Genomic DNA, 18,945 nt, shown 5'->3' with positions numbered 1-18,945 from the left:
TAGAGACGGGGTTTCACCATGTTGACCAGGATGGTCTCGATCTCTTGACCTCGTGATCCACCCGCCTCAGCCTCCCAAAGTGCTGGGATTACAGGCTTGAGCCACCGCGCCCGGCCGAGACATGAATTTTAAACTGAACCATCAATATATGTCACAGTTTTGAATCGCATGACTCATTTTAGATGCATTTTTATGAATGTCAATTTACCTTAAATATGGGCAGGCTGAATAACAAGTAGGAAAAACATAAATAGTATTTTTTCTTCCATCCATCCCTTCAGTAAACACTTTTTGAGCCCTGTGCCAGGTACTATAGGTGCTATAGCTAGTAAAGACTCCCCTTTCCCTTAAGGAGCACATAGGTAGATAGTAGAGAAAAGCAAAGCACAATTGCAGTGACATAAGGGTCTGTTAGCAGCAAGCCCAGGGTGCTGCAGAACAGCAGAGGAGAGGCCCTCATCTTGGACTTTAGGGGAGTGGAGTTATCTCAGGAAACACTTCCCAGAGGTAGCCCCCAAGCTTAGACTAGAGGGGAAAACCAGCAAAACAAAGGAGAGGGATGGGACTTCTGTGTCAGATGGAGCAGCACGCTCAGTGCATTGACTTATGAAAGCGTGGAACAGCCACAGTTTGAAGGGCCACATGGTAGTGGGCCTGTCTCAGAAATGCATAGTAGCTAATAGGACACCTTCTGAATATCTTCCCCTCCCAGGGCCTGTGGTCCTTTCTTTGGGGCATGGTGACATCCAGGCACAGATAACTACACACCAGCCCCCAACAGATGGGAAGGAAGTGCAACAAGAGGTTGCACAAACACAGTTTAAGAAAACACTGAGACTCAGGAATAGGAACTTCCAAAGAGATGTCAGCACCTGAGCTGATTTCTTGATCACCTGCCATGTTTCTGAGTAGAAATCTCTTCCTCTGTTCTCCTCGTATTTTCTCTTCATCCTTTATTGTCATTCCATGCCATAAAATTTAACATTCTTAAATTATACTGTATATGACAGCATTCTAATGCTATTTTCACTGCAAATATAATTGTAACTAAATGCGTCTATATTGACTTGCTGCTTTTGGAGTTTGAGGACTTGAGAGAGCTCAGGAGAGCAGCAGCATGGGCCTGGCTAAAATAGAGGTGCAGATCAGGAAAGAGGAAGACTGTTCACTGGCAGTGGGCAACAGTGCCGCCCGCCCGGCTTCAGTGGATGTTTTGAGTGGACTCATCAGCACCTAAGAATTGATGATAGTGCAGCTTGCCTCTTACAGTGGCAGCACTGGCAGTGATGTTCATTGGAGCAATGAGATCAAAGCAACCAACCTTGGGAAGCAAGAGCTTTGGTGTTCCTAAGAGGCAGCTGTAGGATATCTCTGCCTCAGGAGTGATGGGCCCTGAAGACTTGGTGGCACAATTCACTGCCCATGAGAACTCAGGACAAGCACTAAGGTAGCTCAGAGGAATGTCTTTCTTTGGGAGGCTTTTGGCAAACATTCTGAAAAGCATTATCATAATCTTAAGTATGATGACAGAACTAAAGCAGGAGACATTTAAAATATCTACCTCTTAGAGCCTGGGGCACTTTCTTTGGGACACAGTAAAAGGCAGGCACAAGATAACTAGGCACTAGGCCCCAGCATGTGAAGCAGGAATAGCAAGAGCTGCAGTAAGCACTGCTAAGGTCCTGAGACCCAGGAGTCCAAAAGTACTACCGTACTTCTGAATAGAAATTGCTTTTGCCGCCCCTGCTTCTTTTCAGTTTTGAGGGTGGATAATTAATCAACCAGTATATATTGAGCAAAATGGACTGAAATAACTAGATACAGCTATTCAGAACTGTCTCTAAATGCAAAGAATTACGCTAAAATTGGTGGTCCTGTACCCCGGGCCAGAGGGAACATTTGGCAATATCTGGGGACATTTTTTACTGTCCTGAATGGGGAGGGTGCTATTGGCATCTAGTGGGTAGAAGCCAGGATGCTGCTAACCATCCTGCAATGCACAAGACAGCCCCACCACCAAGGATACCCAGCCCAAAATGTTAGCATGCCTAGACTGAGAGACTCTGTGCTATGTCTAGCAAACCTGGATTCTCATGTACTCTATCAGCAGAGAGTATGGTTTTTGTTTTGGGGTTTTTTTGCAGTGGTCAGGGAGAGAGTCTTTGTAATTTCTCTTCTACTAAAAAGAAAGCAATTTTTGCTACACCTTAAAAAATTAGTTTCTGAGGCCGGGCACAGTGGCTCACACCTGTAATCCCAGCGGTTTTGGAGGACGAGGCGGGCGGATCACTTGAAGTCAGGAGTTCAAGACCAGACTGGCCAACATGGTGAAACCCTGTCTCTACTAAAAATACAAAAATTAGCCGGGTGTGGTGGCATGTGCCTGTAGTCCCAGCTACTGGGGAAGCTGAGGCAGGAGAATTGCTTGAACCAGGGAGGCGAAGGTTGCAGTGAGCCAAGATCATGCTGCTGCACTCCAGCCTGAGGGATAGAGTGAGACTCTGCTTCCAAAAAAAAGAAAAAAGAAAAAATTTGTTTCTGAATTTAGCAGTTTCCATCAAAAAATTAAAATGCAAAAATAAGTTTGATCTATAATTCTACCTCTAGACATTTATCCTATAAATAGACTCACATGTGATATACAAAGTATAGTAGTATATAAGGATCTTCATCACAGCACTGTTACTAGCAAAAGACTGGAAACCACCTAAATGTGCATTAAAAGATGACTTGTTAAATAAATCATGATGTTTCTATATAATGCACTGCTTCCCAGCTCTTTGGGAGGCTGAGGTGGGCAGATCACCTGAGGTTGGGAGTTCGAGACCAGCCTGACCAACATGGAGAAACCCCATCTCTACTAAAAATACAAAATTAGCCGGGCATGATGGTGCATGCCTGTAATCCCAGCTGCTCGGGAGGCTGAGGCAGGAAAATTGCTTGAACCTGGGAGGTGGAGGATATGGTGAGCCAGTATCGCGCCATTGCACTCCAGCCTGGGCAACAAGAGCAAAACTTCATCTCAAAAAAAAAAAAAAAAAAAAAAAAAAAAAAAAAAAAAAAAAAAAAAAAAAAAAAAATGCAATGCTATGCAGCCATTCTTAAGAATCATGAATGAGTAGTTTTATATGTTCCAAAAATAGAATCATTTCAGAGATACACTGTTTGTGAAAAAAGCAAGATACAAAAGATATGTCAAATATGCCGCCATTTTTATTTTAAAGAGGAAGGAGTAGAAAGGAGAAATAGGGGGTGTATGTGTGTAAATATACTTCCATATAGAGGGAATAGCTCTGCAAAGGTACATGAGAAAATAGGTGCATTACATGGAAATATTGTGTAATGATAAAAATAATAAAAGAAAAACAAGGAAAATAGGCACAGCGGTACACCCTTTGGGCAAAGTGTCTAGAGTACTGGTATCATATTCCCTTTAATACAGTTTGAAATTTTGGTATAGTTTGATTTTTTTTTTCCCTCCCATGGCCTATTTCTAACTTTTAAACTTCATTTATTTACTTATTATTTATTTATTTAAATTGACAAAAGTTGTTATATATTTATCATGTACAACATGTTGTTTTGAAATATGTGTACATTGTGAAGTAAATTGAGAAACATATTTAAAAGTGTATAATGGTCCTGGCATGGTGACTCACACCTGTAATCCCAGCACTTTGGGAGGCTGAGGTGGGTGGATCACCCAAGGTCAAGAGTTCAAGACCAGCATGGCCAACATGGTGAAACCCCATCTGTACTAAAAATACAAAAATTAACCAGGAATGGTGGCACACACCTATAGTCCCAGTTACTCGGGAGGCTGAGGCAGGAGAATCACTTGACCCAGGAGACAGAGGTTGCAGTGAGCTGAGATCGTGCCATTACACTCCAGACTGAGCAACAGAGGGAGTCTGTTTCCGTCCCCCAAAAAAAGGGTACAGTAGAAGGTCTTGCTTTCTGTCTCCCATCCAGCTTGTTTCCAGCTGCTCTCAACCCCACACATACAATGCAGAGAATATATTTAGTGGCTTCTTTTGTGTGTCCTTCCAGAATTTCTTTATGCAAATGCAAGCAAATTCAGGTATATGTTCTAATACCCCCTTTTTTATGCAAAAGATAGCATGCTTAAAATTCTGTTCTGTACATTGCAGGTCATGTTAACTTTAAAGAGTATGTGTATTTAGCCAAAAAGTAGCAGTTACTAGAAAAATTACTTTTAAAATTGTACTTTTGTGGCTTTGTTTTTTTACAATCTTGTCCTTTCTGCCTCAGGTGGAACAAAATTGGGCCACGTTACAGGGAGGTGAGATGACCATCCAGACGACGCAAGCATCAGAGGCCACCCAGGCAGTGGCATCATTGGCAGAGGCCGCAGTGGCAGCTTCTCAGGAGATGCAGCAGGGAGCTACAGTCACCATGGCGCTTAACAGGTGGTGGCAAGAGTCCGGGAATAAATGAGAATCGTAAATCTGTCCCTGCAGATATGGGTGGAGGCCTCTTAAAGAGAAATGTATCTCAGTTTGCCACAATTGGCAGTTGGAACTTAACGCTCTCAGCCCATAAGATATTGTAGTTTGGCCTATAATAGGTCAGTCCCTACCGAGAAAAATTAAACTTCTTTCCTTCGAGCGTGCTTAGGAAAGGTGATGTGAAATGGAATCCTCCAGTAAAAGGTAGTTTCCAAAACTCAATTGTATTGTTTGCTGCTTAGTTCCTTCTACTGGCTGTGGATGGAAAGATCATCTTTGTAACACTCTTGACACCACCCAGCCCCAACAACCAGTGCAGCCTTTCTGACCTCCAGCCCAGGCCTGCTGGTCAACCCTTCCCCTTTATCCTATTCTGTGTCCATTAACCAGAAGCAACAAGGCTTGAGTGCTTTATGTTTTCAAGGGATACAGAACAAATTAAGATGCTTCAGATTAATTGTCCTTTTACCCTACAAAAGAAATTGTATTTTTGAGGGGGTATTCATCCATGTTGAAGCATCAAACAGCTGATTTTACTTGCTTTTGAGAAAATGTGTTGCCCTTGCTTATCAGTGAGCTCAAGATAAATAAGTTTTGGGTTATTGGGGAAAATAAGGAACTTTTCTCTTGAGGTATGTTAGGAAGGATGCTGCTGAATGGGTTGCTCCAAGAGCTGGTTTCTAAAAGTCGATTGTATTGTTCGCTGCCTGATTCCTTCTCCTGGTGTTGACAGGAAAGATCAGCTTCATATCATTCTCCCTCTTCTTCATTCCTGATGCAGTTGTATTTTTAATGAACCCGGGCAATTTTAATTAATGGTCAAAAGTGTGAGAATTGACACCAGATTACTTGGGTTTGAAGCCCAGCTCTGTCACTTACAAGCTGTTTGGCATCCAGCAGTTCATTTGAACTCTCAGTAGCCAGGATCTTCTATTCTGTGAAATGGAGGTGATCACAGTACATGCCTTCTAGGGGTGTTAGGAGAACTGAGGTCAGTGCATTGCATGCAGTAAGGCTGCTCTTCTCGTGCATAGCAGCTATTAGTGCCTGATAGTCACTGAACTTTGATGGCATGCCAGCACGCTACTGGGTAAGGTTGTAAATAGAGAAAAGGGTGCTCTAGCATATACTCTACCCTCAAAGAAATCATACTCTTATAGGGGAGACTGACTTAAGTAAAACACTTAGCAAACAGTATGACTTATAGTGTAACTCACTATTGAATTGTATGGTAAAGACTATGAACATTGTAGAAATTCAGGAGGGGGATCACCTCCCCCAAATATGAACTCAGTGAAAGGTTTAGATTGATCATGATAGATGCTAGAGAGCTGTGATGGATTTGTGTACAGTTCACAGTATGAGGCTATATAGTGCAGGGTTTCAGAGTCATACAGATTCAGGTTTGAATCCTGGCTCCACCACTCACTAGCCATTTGATCCTGAGAAACACAACCTCTGAGCCTTGTTTTCCCTGTTGTTATAATGAGGATAATACTCATCACACAGAATCATGTATATGAGATGATAGAGGTAAAATTCTCATTGCAGGGTCCAACCCATAGTTAGCACTTCAAGAATTATAGTTATTATCATTTAAGTTGTATTTTAAGAGTTGTCTCTTCTGAATTGATTATAGTGAGAGGAGATAGATCAGTTAGGAAGAGGCACTCCAGGTATGCCTTGTTAAGATCTTAGAAACTAAAGTAGTAAGAATGGAGGTAAAGTGATTCATTTCAAAGGAAGTATGGCTAGGGCTTGGTGGTTGATTAGGAATTAGAAACTGAAACACACATACACACACACACACACACACACTCTCTCTGTCTCTCTCTCTCTCTGTCTCTCTGTCTCTCTCTGTCTCTCTGTTTCTTTCTCTCTCTCTCTCTGTCTCTCTCTCTGTCTCTCTCTGTTTCTTTCTGTCTCTCTCTCTGTCTCTCTGTCTCTCTCTCTCTCTCTCTCTCTCTCATCTTCTCAAAGTTACCCAGCTAGTTCCTAGTGATCAGAACATTTTTTTCAGCCCATTGAGCCATGTTGGTCTTCATTTCTTTTTTTTCCCCCACTCAGGTATATACCCACCATGTTGCTTTTCAGTAACATGAAAGTCTTATTTGGTTCCTTACACTTGGCTCAATTCTACCCCTCCCTTTGAGAGAGACACTCAGATAAACTTCCTGAAAGGCATAGCCAAAGTGAGACGATCCCTCACTTTAGTTCAGACCCCCCACCCCACCGTAGCTTGGGGCCTAACAGGCCCTCATTGAAGACCAGCAAAACTTGATTTCATTGCGACTTGCAGCCAACACCTTGGGTATTACAATGAAGTGTGTATGCCCTGGGAACTCTGTACATAGTGGAAAATATGAGGCACATTTGGGCTCCCTTTGTTGTAAGGACCAGGGCTTATTCTAAAGGCAAGAGGGTAATAGTATCCCCTGAAGGCTTGTTAACAAAATCAGATGCAGCTGAGGTGGCTACAGTGTTTACTCCAAAGGAAGGAGAATGTGTTCACTGTGGCATAGAGGAGGAATAAAGAGATGTTGAAATCTCATTGCAATCAGGTAGTTCGATGCCCCAGTGAGTCTTAGGGGTTGGTGTATTGCAGCTTCTGCTGGGGATAAAGAAACCAAGCTTGGCAGCAGAGACTAGACTATAGCAGACTCTTAGGGGAACATCAGGGCTTTCTGAACCTGAGAGGTAACCCACGGTCTGATGTCTTAGTCAGGAGGGTTGGATGCAAGGCACAAGCCCTTGACATTTGCTTCCTTGTGGATGAGATGCACTAGAATCATTTCGTCCCTGCACTCTGAACCTCTTCACAGAATTAATGCTGGAAGTCATCTCAGTGAGAAATACACAGAGAAATCTGGTCTTTGTTGCTGTGATGACAAAGCAGTTTCATAATCTGCCCTCTTGCAGCTTGTCTCTGTTTCAGGTGGAGATAAAACAAGCATGGTTCTCTAATAACCACCTGCACCTCTGCTGCAATGTAAACAGCAGATGTGGGCTCAGGGGGAGAAGGGAGAGGAAGCTACGTGCAATGGCAGGCTGGGGAGTAAGGAGGCAGAGGGGCTTCTTCATCTTGTACAGGGTAAAATGCAATCAGGACAGTTGCAGGACAGACTTGTTTCTCAACCATGCAGTTAAGAGAGTTTCATACTGCAAGTCACAACAAGGGCCCAGGGCTCCACAGCCTTTAGCCCACCCTGACTTTCTAACAACCCCAAGTGTACGGTATGGAGAAATTGTCCTTTAAAAACCTAAAAACTATGTTAATTTTCAATTTCAAAATAAAGAATAAATCAGAACCTTTGGAAAGGAGGTGAGAAGGGAATCAAAGCGAACAAATGAGCAGAACATCACAGCTGTAAAAAAATTTGTGTGTGTATATACATACATATATATATATACATATGGCTTATATGTATAAGCTATTTAGCCTGAACAACCTAAGAGGAAAGGAAGTGAAGTCATCATTTGCTTGTGAGACAGTGATTAATTTGAATTTTCAGTTCTTTGGTTAAGCTGTCCTGGACTTGTAGTTCCTCTTAAACATGTCCTTCTACAAAACCATTTCCTGTATATGGCCAGGATAGTTCTTGCATGTAGAGATCATGATATGGCTTTGTAGACTTACTCTACATTTCTAAAGTAGTGGAAACTTAATTGATAGCATATTGTCAATACTGAGACAGTATTTATTATGTGTCTACTGTGTGCAGTACTGTGACTCAGTGCTATGGGGAAATATACTTAGATTAATTCCTCTTCTCAGGGAATTTTAGAATGTCCTTTTTTTTGTTGTGAAGATTTTGCTTTTAAAAAATGAGTCATATTTTGAAAGAAAAATTTGCTCTTAATCTTTAAGATGAAAATATTATTGACTTAAAATTAGACATATTATTAAAATAAAATGGGGCTTTATATACGGACTGGTATTTGTCCAATAACATGGGATGGAAAACTTAGAATTCTTGTCTGGAATAGAGGTCAGGGATGGTACAACTGCTTTTCTTTCCTATAGGTAAAGATGAGACACAGATAAAAGGTTGATGGAAACCTCTTATTTGTAGCTCTGGTTTTGAAATGACTTTTGTCTCAAAATTGTAAAGTGGGTCTAGTTCAGGGACTTTTTAATTCCATTCACCTTTTTAAGTGAATGTAATCTTTTTCTATCATTTAGTTTGATCATTTCCCATAAAGTTGAGTGTGAAAGGTTAGAATCGCTCTGGAAATGACAGCCCCACTTGCCACAGGCGTCATCATTTTCTTTATGCCCTATGGAAAGACCCTAACTAGGGGTAGAATAACTAATCGTACTGACCTGTCAACCTGTCACCACCATTGCATTGGACCCTTCATATGGCATTCCATATTGTTTCAGGGCGTTGCTGATTTTCAGCCTTTCTTCTACCATACCATATTTTAGAAAGAAGTTAAAGAAAGTAACTTCAAGTTTTTAGGGCTTCAAGTAGCATAAAATGAGTGTGATGAGGTGCAGGTACACTTTCATGTCCAAGCTTGAGGAGCTGCCCTCTCCCTTCGTTGCCCATGAAACTCATCCTGCAAGAGTGTGTTCAGGATGTACAGGAGGGGCAGGATGTCATCTTTGATGGTTATAAAGATGAGATTATTATAAATTACGAGAAGAACTGTAGGGAGTAAGCAGTCATTGAGGTGACCTTATAGGATCATATTTCCATGTAAACTATTCTCATTTAGTTTTCTTCTTTGGACTATCACACAGCTTTTTCCAAAGAACATACTTTTCTACTTTCCATAAAGCCTCAGGTCACAGTGTAAATATTTGTATCATTAATCATTGACAGGTGGATGCTGTAAAATTGGCTGGTCATATATTTACTTATTTATTCTTTCTCTTTTTTTTCTCCGATATCGGTAATTAATAAAATTTCCCAATAGTTGGTAGTAATGTTTATTAATATAAATGTCTTTTTATTTTATTTTATTTTATTTTTTGGAGACAGATTCTTACTCTGTCACCAGGCTGGAGTACAGTGGTGCAACCTCGGCTCACTGACACCTCCACCTCCCGGGTTCAAGCAATTTTGCTGCCTCAGCCTCCTGAGTAGCTGGGACTACAGGCATGTGCCACCACACCTGGCTAATTTTTGTATTTTTAGTAGAGACAGGTTTTCACCATGTTGGCCAAGATGGTCTTGATCTCTTGACCTCGTGAGCCGCCTGCCTTGGCCACCCAAAGTTCTAGGATTACAGACGCGAGCCACCACACCCAGTCTATTAATATAAATTTCTTAGCAAAATATTAAAAAGTAAGGCCTTAGGTACTAAAAATTATTCATTAAAGTCTGTCTAATAAATACTTACAAAGCTCTTTAAAATTAAACTCTATCATGAAAAATGTAAAGAACAGCCTTAGTAGTAATTCCAGATCAAGGGTCCCCTTGGTCTCTGAGTTCATATTACAGATATTATGAATAACTGGCTGTGGATGCCAGATCACCAGGAGGTGTGTCAGCAGAGAGCATGAGCTCAGCTATACGGGCTGCCTGTGAACTCAATGATTCTGCTCAGCTTTTTGCACAACTTCAGTTATGTCCCAAATTCTTTTATGAAGGAAACAAATAAATGTAAAATATGTCATCATGACCTTGTAAGTCAAAGGAAACCTGGAAATTAAATTTTGTTTATTTTTTCCACATGAAAGCAATTGCCACATCTAAACAACTCAAAAAAAAGGAAAAATTAATTTTGCATTTAATTTATCATTTTGAATAAATGTCAGAGAATATCGACATGGAGGAAATAGAATGTTAAGTGAAAAAAGTGAGCTTTTAAAACTATTTGTATGAAAAGGGTACTGACAGTAACTAGTAGCCTTATGAAGAAAGAAAGATTTCGGTAAAGGTAAATACATTAATATTATTAAGATGTTAGCTGGGCGAGGTGGCTCATGCCTGTAATCCCAGCACTTCGGGAGGCCAAGGCAGGTGGATCACCTGAGGTCGGGCGTTCGAGACCAGCCTGACCAACATGGAGAACCCTGTCTCTAGTAAAAATACAAAATTAGCCAGACATGGTGGCACATGTCTGTAATCCCAGCTACTCAGTGGGGCTGAGGTAGGAGAATCGCTTGAACCCGGGAGGCAGAGGTTGTGGTGAGCCAAGATTGTGCCATTGCACTCCAGCCTGGGTGACTAATTTTTGTATTTTTAGTAGAGACAGGGTTTCACCATATTGGCCAGACTGGTCTTGAACTCCTGACCTCAAGTGACCCGCCCGCCTCAGCCTCCTAAACTGCTGAGATTACAGGCATGAGCCACCGTGCTCGGCCCTTCTTTTTTTTTTTTTTTTTTTTTTTTTTTGGTAGAAATAGAAAAGCCTGTCCTAAAATGTCTGGAACCTCAAGGGACCCTGAATAGCCAAAACAATATTGAAAAAAGCAAAACTGGGTCAGGCGTGGTGGCTCACACCTATAATCCCAAGACTTTGGGAGACCGAGGCAGGTAGATCACCTGAGGTCAGGAGTTTGAGACCAGCCTGGCCAACATGGTGAAACCCTATCTCTTCTAAAAATACAAAAAGAAAAAAAAGAAAAATAGCCAAGCATGGTAGCAGGTACCTGTAATCCCAGCTACTTGGGAGGCTGAGGCAGGAGAATTGCTTGAACCCCAGAGGCAGAAGTTGCAATGAGCTGAGATCAAGCCACTGCACTCCAGCCTGGGTGACAGAGCAAAACTCTGTCTCACAAAAAAAAAAAAGAAAAGAGCAAAACTGGAAGACTCACACTTTTTATTTCAAAACTTAACACAAAGCTGTAGTAATCAAAACAGTATGGTACTGGCATAAAGACAAACATATAGACCAGTGGAATAGAATTGAAAGCTTAGAAATAAACCTTCACATACATGGTCATATGATTTTTGACAAGGGTGCCAAGACCAGTCAAGGGGAAAGGACTGCCTTTTCAGCATTGAAAACTATTAAGAAAACTGGATATCTGCATACAAAAGAATGAAATTGGACCTTTACCTAATGCCCATGTATAAAAACTAACTCAAAGCGATTCCGTGACCTACAACTATAAAACTCTTTGAAGAAAACATGGACAAAACTTCATGACATTGGATTTGGCAGTAATTTCTTGGATATGACAAAGAAAAAATAGACATAGGATTTTATGAAAATTTTAAAAATTTGTACATCAAAAGACACTATCAACAGAGGAAAAAGGCAAGCCACCGAATGGGAGAAAATATTTACAAATCATATCTGATAAAGGATTGATGAATATATAGAGAACATCTAAACAACAACAAAAACTCTATTCAAAAATGGGCAAAGGCCTCGAATAGACATTTCTCCAAAGAAGCTATGCAGATGGCCAATAAGCACAAAAAAAGATGTGCAACATCACTAATCAAAAGTACAGTGAGCTATCTCCTCACACCCATTAAGATGGCCACAATCCAAAAACAGAAAATAACAAGTGTCGGTGAGGATGTGGAGAAATTGGAACCCTTGTGCATTATTGGTGGGAATGTAAAATGATATAGACACTGTGGAAAACAATATGATAATTCCTCAAAAGATTAAAAATGGAACTACCATATTTTGCAGCACATCCACTTCTGAGCATATATCCCAAAGAATTGAAAGCAGGATCTCAGAGAAATATTTATATGCCTGTGTTCGCAGCAGCATTATTTATTCACAATAGCTAAAACATGGGAGCACCCAGGTGATCATCAACAGATGAATGGATACACAAAATGTGGTATATTCTACACAGTGGAATATTACTTACCCTTTAACAGGAAGGAAATTCTGACAAATGCTACGACATGGATGCACCTTGAGAACATTCTGCCAAGTGAAATAAACCAGACACAAAAGGACAAATACTGTGTGGTTATGCTTATGTGAGATAGAGTAGTCAAAATCATAGAGACAAAAAACAGTTGTGGATCTAAGACCTAAAACTATCAAACTCTTAGAAGAAAACATAATGACATTGGATTTGCCAGTGATTTCTTAAATATGACAACAAAGGCACACACACCTATAGTTCCAGCTATTTGCGTCAGGAGACTAAGGCAGGAGGATCACTTGAGCCCAGGAGTTCGAGACCAGCCTGGGCAGCATAGCGAGACCCTGTCTCTAAAAAATAAAAACAAAAATGAAAAAAATCATTGAGGCAGAAAGTAGAATGGTGGTTGCCAGGGGCTAGGGAGATGGTAGAACAGGAAGTTTAATGGTCCAGAGTTTGAGTTTTACAAGATGAAGAGAGTCGTGGAGATGAGTGAAGGCGGTAGTTGCACAGCATTCTGAGCGTATTGAACATCCCTGAACTGCACACTTAAGTGTTAAGAATGTAATTTTATGTTATATGCATTTTACCACAACAAAATAATTTTAAAAACTGTACAGTACAATCCTAATGATTATCTTTTTAAAGTTGTGGTTAAGATTAGAAGGAAATAATTATGATATTTTAAATTTTCTTTTATACTTGAGTTTGCCCAAGCTATCTATAAAAACAAGTGTATTGCTTTTATAATCAGAAAAAGATAACTGTGTAAAACACAGGCATAAAAATTAAAAAGCAAGACAAATTAGTAAGAAGGGGAAATTTTTCTATTTAATGAGACTTTTCTGTCCATTCGGTTTCTTTTACTTCTTCCTAAAATCTTTACAGTGACCAGGAGGTCTTTTGCAGGGGAATTACTATATCTGCTGTCTTACATGTCTGCTGACTGTCTTAGGTGAAAGAGACATTACTGAGTTTGGTACCTGTGGCTTTGCTCACAGCCCTGACATGTTTGCCCCGATTAGTCCCTGTCCTCTTACCCATCTCCACTTACAGCCTGTGCTTGCAAGACCACTGCCGTGTTACAGCTAAGTCTGCAGCTTCAGAGCAAAGCCGACTCAACTGGCTTATTTATCCACTTCTGCTAACTAAATGGCATCACCATCTCTATTCCATGCCCACTTCTTTCTTTTTTATTTTTATTTTTTGTTATTTTTTCTCCATGCCCACTTTCAGTAGTCCCTGAGTAACTGCAAATTGACACCTGATACTTTCCCAGAAGGGATCATGAATTTGCCTGTTTTTTCAACGGATCATGAAATTTGGATGGCAAATTATAATCTTAGAATTGTCAGGAATTTTTCTTCCTTACTGGCCCATAAAAATAATAGTATGTCTTATAGTTTGTAGCATCATAGGATCAAGGAAAATGGGTATTTATGCATATAGTAAAAGCATATCGCAAAGAAAAGAAAGAAAAATGAGACACACACTGCTAAAATAGTACTTGCTATAAACAAATGGTTAATGTCTCTATTCTACAGAGCATTTGTGCAATGTAGGGAGGTTTATTATTTTGTTGTATTTATAGAGGCAAACAGTTTGGGCTTGTAGTGCTAATTTTACATTTTAAGTCTTTGTTTTAATCCTGCCTGCATATACAGTGGGTCAAAAGGAAGAGTTGGACTTTTCAGGATATTAATCACCCATTACTTTGTATTTGAAAAGCATGACTGTAAGTCAAATTATTATTTAATATGAATTGAAGAGTAAGTCCAGGTTGCTGCTAACTCCTCATATTATCATTCATCCTTGGCTATAAAAGGACAGTCTCAGATGGTCTGCCTTGTGTTACTGTAAGGAGAAAAGAGAAAAGGAAAACCTTGTGATTGACAACCAAAATGGCTTTTGCATTGTGAATATGGATCAGAGCTTCCACTATGGCTTGCAAGCACTGAATTGATATTGATAAGGAAGAAACTGATGAGTGCCTTCTGTCCTCAAACACTCATTACCTAGGTTCAAAGAAACTCTAGCCATTAATATTAGCATTTCAAAATTACTCTTGGCTTTATCTATTAGCACTGTTATCACGTATTTGCTGGTAGGATCACAACCATGGAGTCAGTAGAGAGACCCACGGAAGGCATTGAAAGGATGGTTTGTCTTGGCTGCAGTGCTATTCCTCTATTCATCTTACACATCCCCCTCTCTCCTGTTCCTGTACCTGCAGCGAAGCTGCCGCCCATGCTGTCGCCACCCTGGCTGAGGCCACCTTACAAGGTGGGGGACAGATCGTCTTGTCTGGGGAAACCGCAGCAGCCGTTGGAGCACTTACTGGAGTCCAAGATGCTAATGGTAAGAGAGCATAAATATTTTATTGAATTTCTTCCCTGTATCCACTTAAACCTTCCTGACGTGACTGGCAACAAACCCTTCAGAAAGAGTGTGAGCTTTGATTTTTTTCTCCATTCGTAGGCATTGGATGCCTAGGAATATTCTAGGAGCCTGTGATTCCTTTCACTAATAGGAGACGGGGTTCCTGAAGGAAAATGCCATGATAATGACTACCTAATTGAATTGCTACTTAAAAAGGGATTATCTTGTTGTGACAAGACTTGCTGAGAGGCACCTTAAAAGTTGCTGTGAGGCACATTTTGTCTTTGACTTCTCATCAGGTAGGGTAGATCAGTGTCCTTTACTGTAGCAGAGACTCTCCCATGGGCAGGACCGTCGTGGAATGTTCTGACTACATCAAGGAAGGCTCCACCGTCTCACCTGTGCTGAAGGTCAGGCAGCAGGCTGTGATGCTGGTGCCTCTGGTTGGTACTGTGGTTCTGCTTCCTGTTATATGTAGCCTCACCAAGGACCTCTGGATTTAGCCAATTACATGACCCCACCCTGCCCTTCTTCCCCAGCTCTTTGACTTCCTGGACGTTGGTGAATAAGAGACAAAATTCATAGAAATATGGTGACAAAAATATACAATTCCAGCCAGCTCTTTGGGTCCACTTGGTAAGGAGTCAGTTGGCAAGACTTAGGCTGTTCAAGGAAGTGCCTCAGAAGTCTGAGTCAAAGAGGAGGGCCACATATTTTCTGTGAGATCCTATGTGATTGTTTGTTACATTTTTAAATAATATATAATTAAGCAGAACAAATTAAATACTCCATGGCTTTGAGGAAATTGTTGCTTTAAAGTCCTGGAATGAGGCCGGGCATGGTGGCTCATGCCTGTTAATCCCAGCACTTTGGGAAGCCAAGGTGGGTGGAACATCTGAGGTCAAGAGTTCAAGACCAGCCTGGCCAACATGCCAAATCCCTGTCTCTACTAAAAACACAAAAATTAGCCAGGTGTGGTGGCATGCGAGGCTGAGGCAAGAAAATCTCTTGAACCCGAGAGGCAGAGATTGCAGTGACCTGAGACTGTGTCACTGCACTCCAGCCTGGGTGACAGAGTGAGACTCCAACTCAAAAAAATAAATAAATCCTGGAATGAGGATAGATAAATAGCATTCTTCCATCATTTAGGCAGAAGATTCATTAATGGCATTAGTGGCACTTTGTTAATGGGAGGTCCCTAAGAACTGAATGCTTTATTACTTGGAAAAGTCTTTGAAGAAAAACATACTGCTGTGTCCTCCATTGGAATAGGAGGAAACAAAGTACCTCTGTTCCCCCAGAGAAGAACATGGGAAATGCAAGGAGCCATCATGGCTTCTGAGAATTCTTTTCCAAAAATGCCAAACAAATTCAATTCTAAAGCCATAGCCCTACTTTTTCTGTAGGGCAAGAGGCTTTAATGAACTAATCTAAATCTAGACAGAGTTGGTCTGAGCCACAATGCTGCAGGACAAAGGACATCTTATAGCCACACATGTTCAGAATGAAATGAACCATGGTTGGAATTAAGAAAAACCTCTGTCTCTAGTTAGAATCCTACTTCTATTTTTTTTTTACCTTTTTCTATTCCTCATCAGAGTCCTAATCCACCCTGAACAAAGGATAGGATATCTAGCTATGTGGCATTCATCTGAAGTGTGATTGCTATTACTCACTAAGGAACTGCTAAAAATAACTTCCTATGTGGGTTCGGTAGGAAACTTTATTATGCATTCTAATCAACTTGACCTGTCTGAGAGAACAGACTGCTTTATAGTTCTGGCTCCCCCCAGCCTCACCTTTTCAGATGGATGAATTTATAGGTAAGTCCAAGGACCGTCTGGCTCTCGGCCAAGTAGACCTGCTCAGCCATATAATAAAGTTGAACCGCACCCACTACTATTGATTACTGGAAGCTGCCTCTTTTCAGTAGCATTGGGTTGTGTGAATCATTTGGTGTGATTTCATGTTGTTGGCTACTTTTGTGATCTGGGAATATTCTGGTTCACATCCTAAAAGCCAGTAGTTCCCCCAAAGCAGGCCATCCACAGTCTATGACTGCCAATATTTGCTGAACTCGGGCCTTGAGAGTTGGAAGTTATCCCTCTCTCTCTCAATGCAGCTTTTCTGTATCAAATCGGACCCTTGAGTTGTGCTATATCCCAGCAGTTTTAGGCAAAGGCCAATCATTTCATCTGCCCTTGGAAATCCAAAGAATTAATCTAATATTGGATATGATCCAAATAACTTTGATAATCCTTCTGTCTTCTAAAATTTTTACTCACAATGCTAGGATTTACTTCAGGATTGGAACCAGATATTTCCCTCTTAATCAGCAATTTTGACATCTGGCTAGACTTTTAGAGGTTCTCTTTTTCATCATTCTTTCGGATTGTGTCCTGTTGCCAGTGTTTGTCACTTCTTTTTTTTGCGGGGGGGGGACAGTCTTGCTCTGTCACACAGGCTGGAGTGCAGTGGCATGATCTTAGCTCACTACAACCTCCACTTCCCGGGTTCCAACGATTTTCGTGCCTAAGCTTCCTGAGTAGCTGGGATTACAGGCATGCCACACAATGCCTGGCTAATTTTTTTTTTTAATTGCATTTTAGGTTTTGGGGTACATGTGAAGAACATGCAAGATTGTTGCATAGGTACACACATGGCAGCGTGATTTGCTGCCTTCCTGCCTGGCTAATTTTTGTGTTTTTAATAGAGATGGGCCATGGCTGGTCTTGAACTCTGACCTCAGGTGATCCACCTACCTCAGCCTCCCAAAGTGCTGGAAATACAGGCATGAGCCACCGTGCCTGGCCTATGTTTGTCACTTCTGAGCCGACAAGCTTATGATATCTGCCAGTAGGCCACTTTTTTTTTAGCTTGTTTCTTTTTTTAATAGAAATGAGGTCTCTCTATTGCTCTGACTGGTCTCAAACTCTTGGGCATGAGCAATCCTCCCACCTTGGCCTCCCAAAGTGCTGGGATTCCAGGCATGAGCCACCACAGCCCGATCAGTCCAGGTTTTTTTAATCAGAAAGTTTATTATCAGGAAGAACCAGAGGAGAGCAGAACAAGGTGCTGTTTGTTGACATAGAACTAACTTGGAAACAGATACTACTTAAGGGAAAAAATGTATCCCATATTTCAGAGTATGGTTTACATAAAAATTAGAATAATAGATGACTCTTCTAAGAGCAATTTGGATATTATTCAGTCCTGAAGTAGAAAGAGTTTGTTGGATGGAACTAGCAGGGATAGAGGACCACTGCATGTGGAGATTGATGAAGTCCGTAACCACATTGGACTTCATTGGCTGGGGCAGGTGAGGTTATGAAGCAGTATCCTGGGGATGGTGTTTTTCAAGTTAGAGGTAATAGGCCAGGCACAGTAGCTCATGCCTGTAATCCCAGTGCTTTGGGAGGCCAAGGGGGGAGGATTGCTTGAGTCTAGGAGTCCAAGACCAGCCTGAACAACATAGTAAGACCCCATCTCTACAAAAAAATTAAAAACTTAGCCAGGAGTGGTGAAGTATACCTGTAGTCCCAGCTACTTGGGGACCTGAAGTGGAAGGATTGCTAGAGCCCAGGAAGTCAAGGCTGCAGTGAGCCATGATCACACTGCTGCACTCCAGCCTGGGTGAGAGGTAGAGACCCTGTCTCCAAAAAAAAAAAAAAAAAAAAAAAAAAGCCAGATGCAGTGGCTCACACCCATAATCCCAGCACTTTGGGAGGCCAAGGCAGGTGGATCATCTGAGATCAGGAGTTCAAGACCATTTGACCAACATTATGAAACCCTGTTTCTACTAAAAATACGAAAAATAAGCCAGGCGTGATGGCAACACCTGTAATCCCAACTACTTGGGAGGCTGAAGCATGAGAATCGCTTGAACCCAGGAGGTGGAGGTTGCAGTGAGCCAAGATCATGCTACTGCAATCCAGCCTGGGTGACAGAGCAAGACTCCATCTTTAAAGAAAAAAAAAGATAATGATCCATGCGTGCCAGAAGTTTAAATTCTGGATCACCAAAGCAGACCTGACAAAGACATTGCACCCAGCACCTGTGCATCCTGAAGACTTCTTTCTTCTGGACGTCTACCCCAACGCTAAAGGATCTACCCAAGCACTCACATTACTTTAGTTCCGTGTTCTCTGTCCTTTTCAATAGACTTTGGTCTCTTAGGATGGAGTTTCATGGTTTAATTCAATCTAAAGATTTTCACAGGTGCTTTTCATTTAGATGTAGGTAGAATTGCCTAAGGCTGGGGAAGGCTACTAGATGAATTCCTTCCTTTACTTCTTTTTTTTTTTT

General features: G+C 41.2%; 1 protein-coding gene across 13 annotated transcripts in view; it reads left to right on the top strand.

The window, feature by feature from the left end:
• NRF1 (nuclear respiratory factor 1) overlaps window positions 1–18,945 on the top strand; it is a 144,591-nt gene that overhangs the window by 100,554 nt on the left and 25,092 nt on the right. For 11 of the 13 annotated variants that reach the window (XM_017532572.2, XM_037740000.1, XM_037740009.1 and 8 more), the window contains 2 exons: window positions 4,273–4,430; window positions 14,495–14,619. In XM_017532572.2, coding sequence (XP_017388061.1) covers window positions 4,273–4,430; window positions 14,495–14,619 — 283 coding nt within the window. Of the gene's footprint in view, window positions 1–3,972; window positions 4,177–4,272; window positions 4,431–14,494; window positions 14,621–18,945 lie in introns of those variants that run through there. The other 2 variants (XM_017532580.2, XM_037740011.1) reach the window with 2 other exon arrangements.

The sequence above is a fragment of the Cebus imitator genome, unplaced genomic scaffold, assembly GCF_001604975.1.
Source record: "Cebus imitator isolate Cc_AM_T3 unplaced genomic scaffold, Cebus_imitator-1.0 Scaffold77, whole genome shotgun sequence".
Classification (NCBI taxonomy): domain Eukaryota; kingdom Metazoa; phylum Chordata; class Mammalia; order Primates; family Cebidae; genus Cebus; species Cebus imitator.
This window is presented reverse-complemented; position numbering and strand designations above follow the sequence as displayed.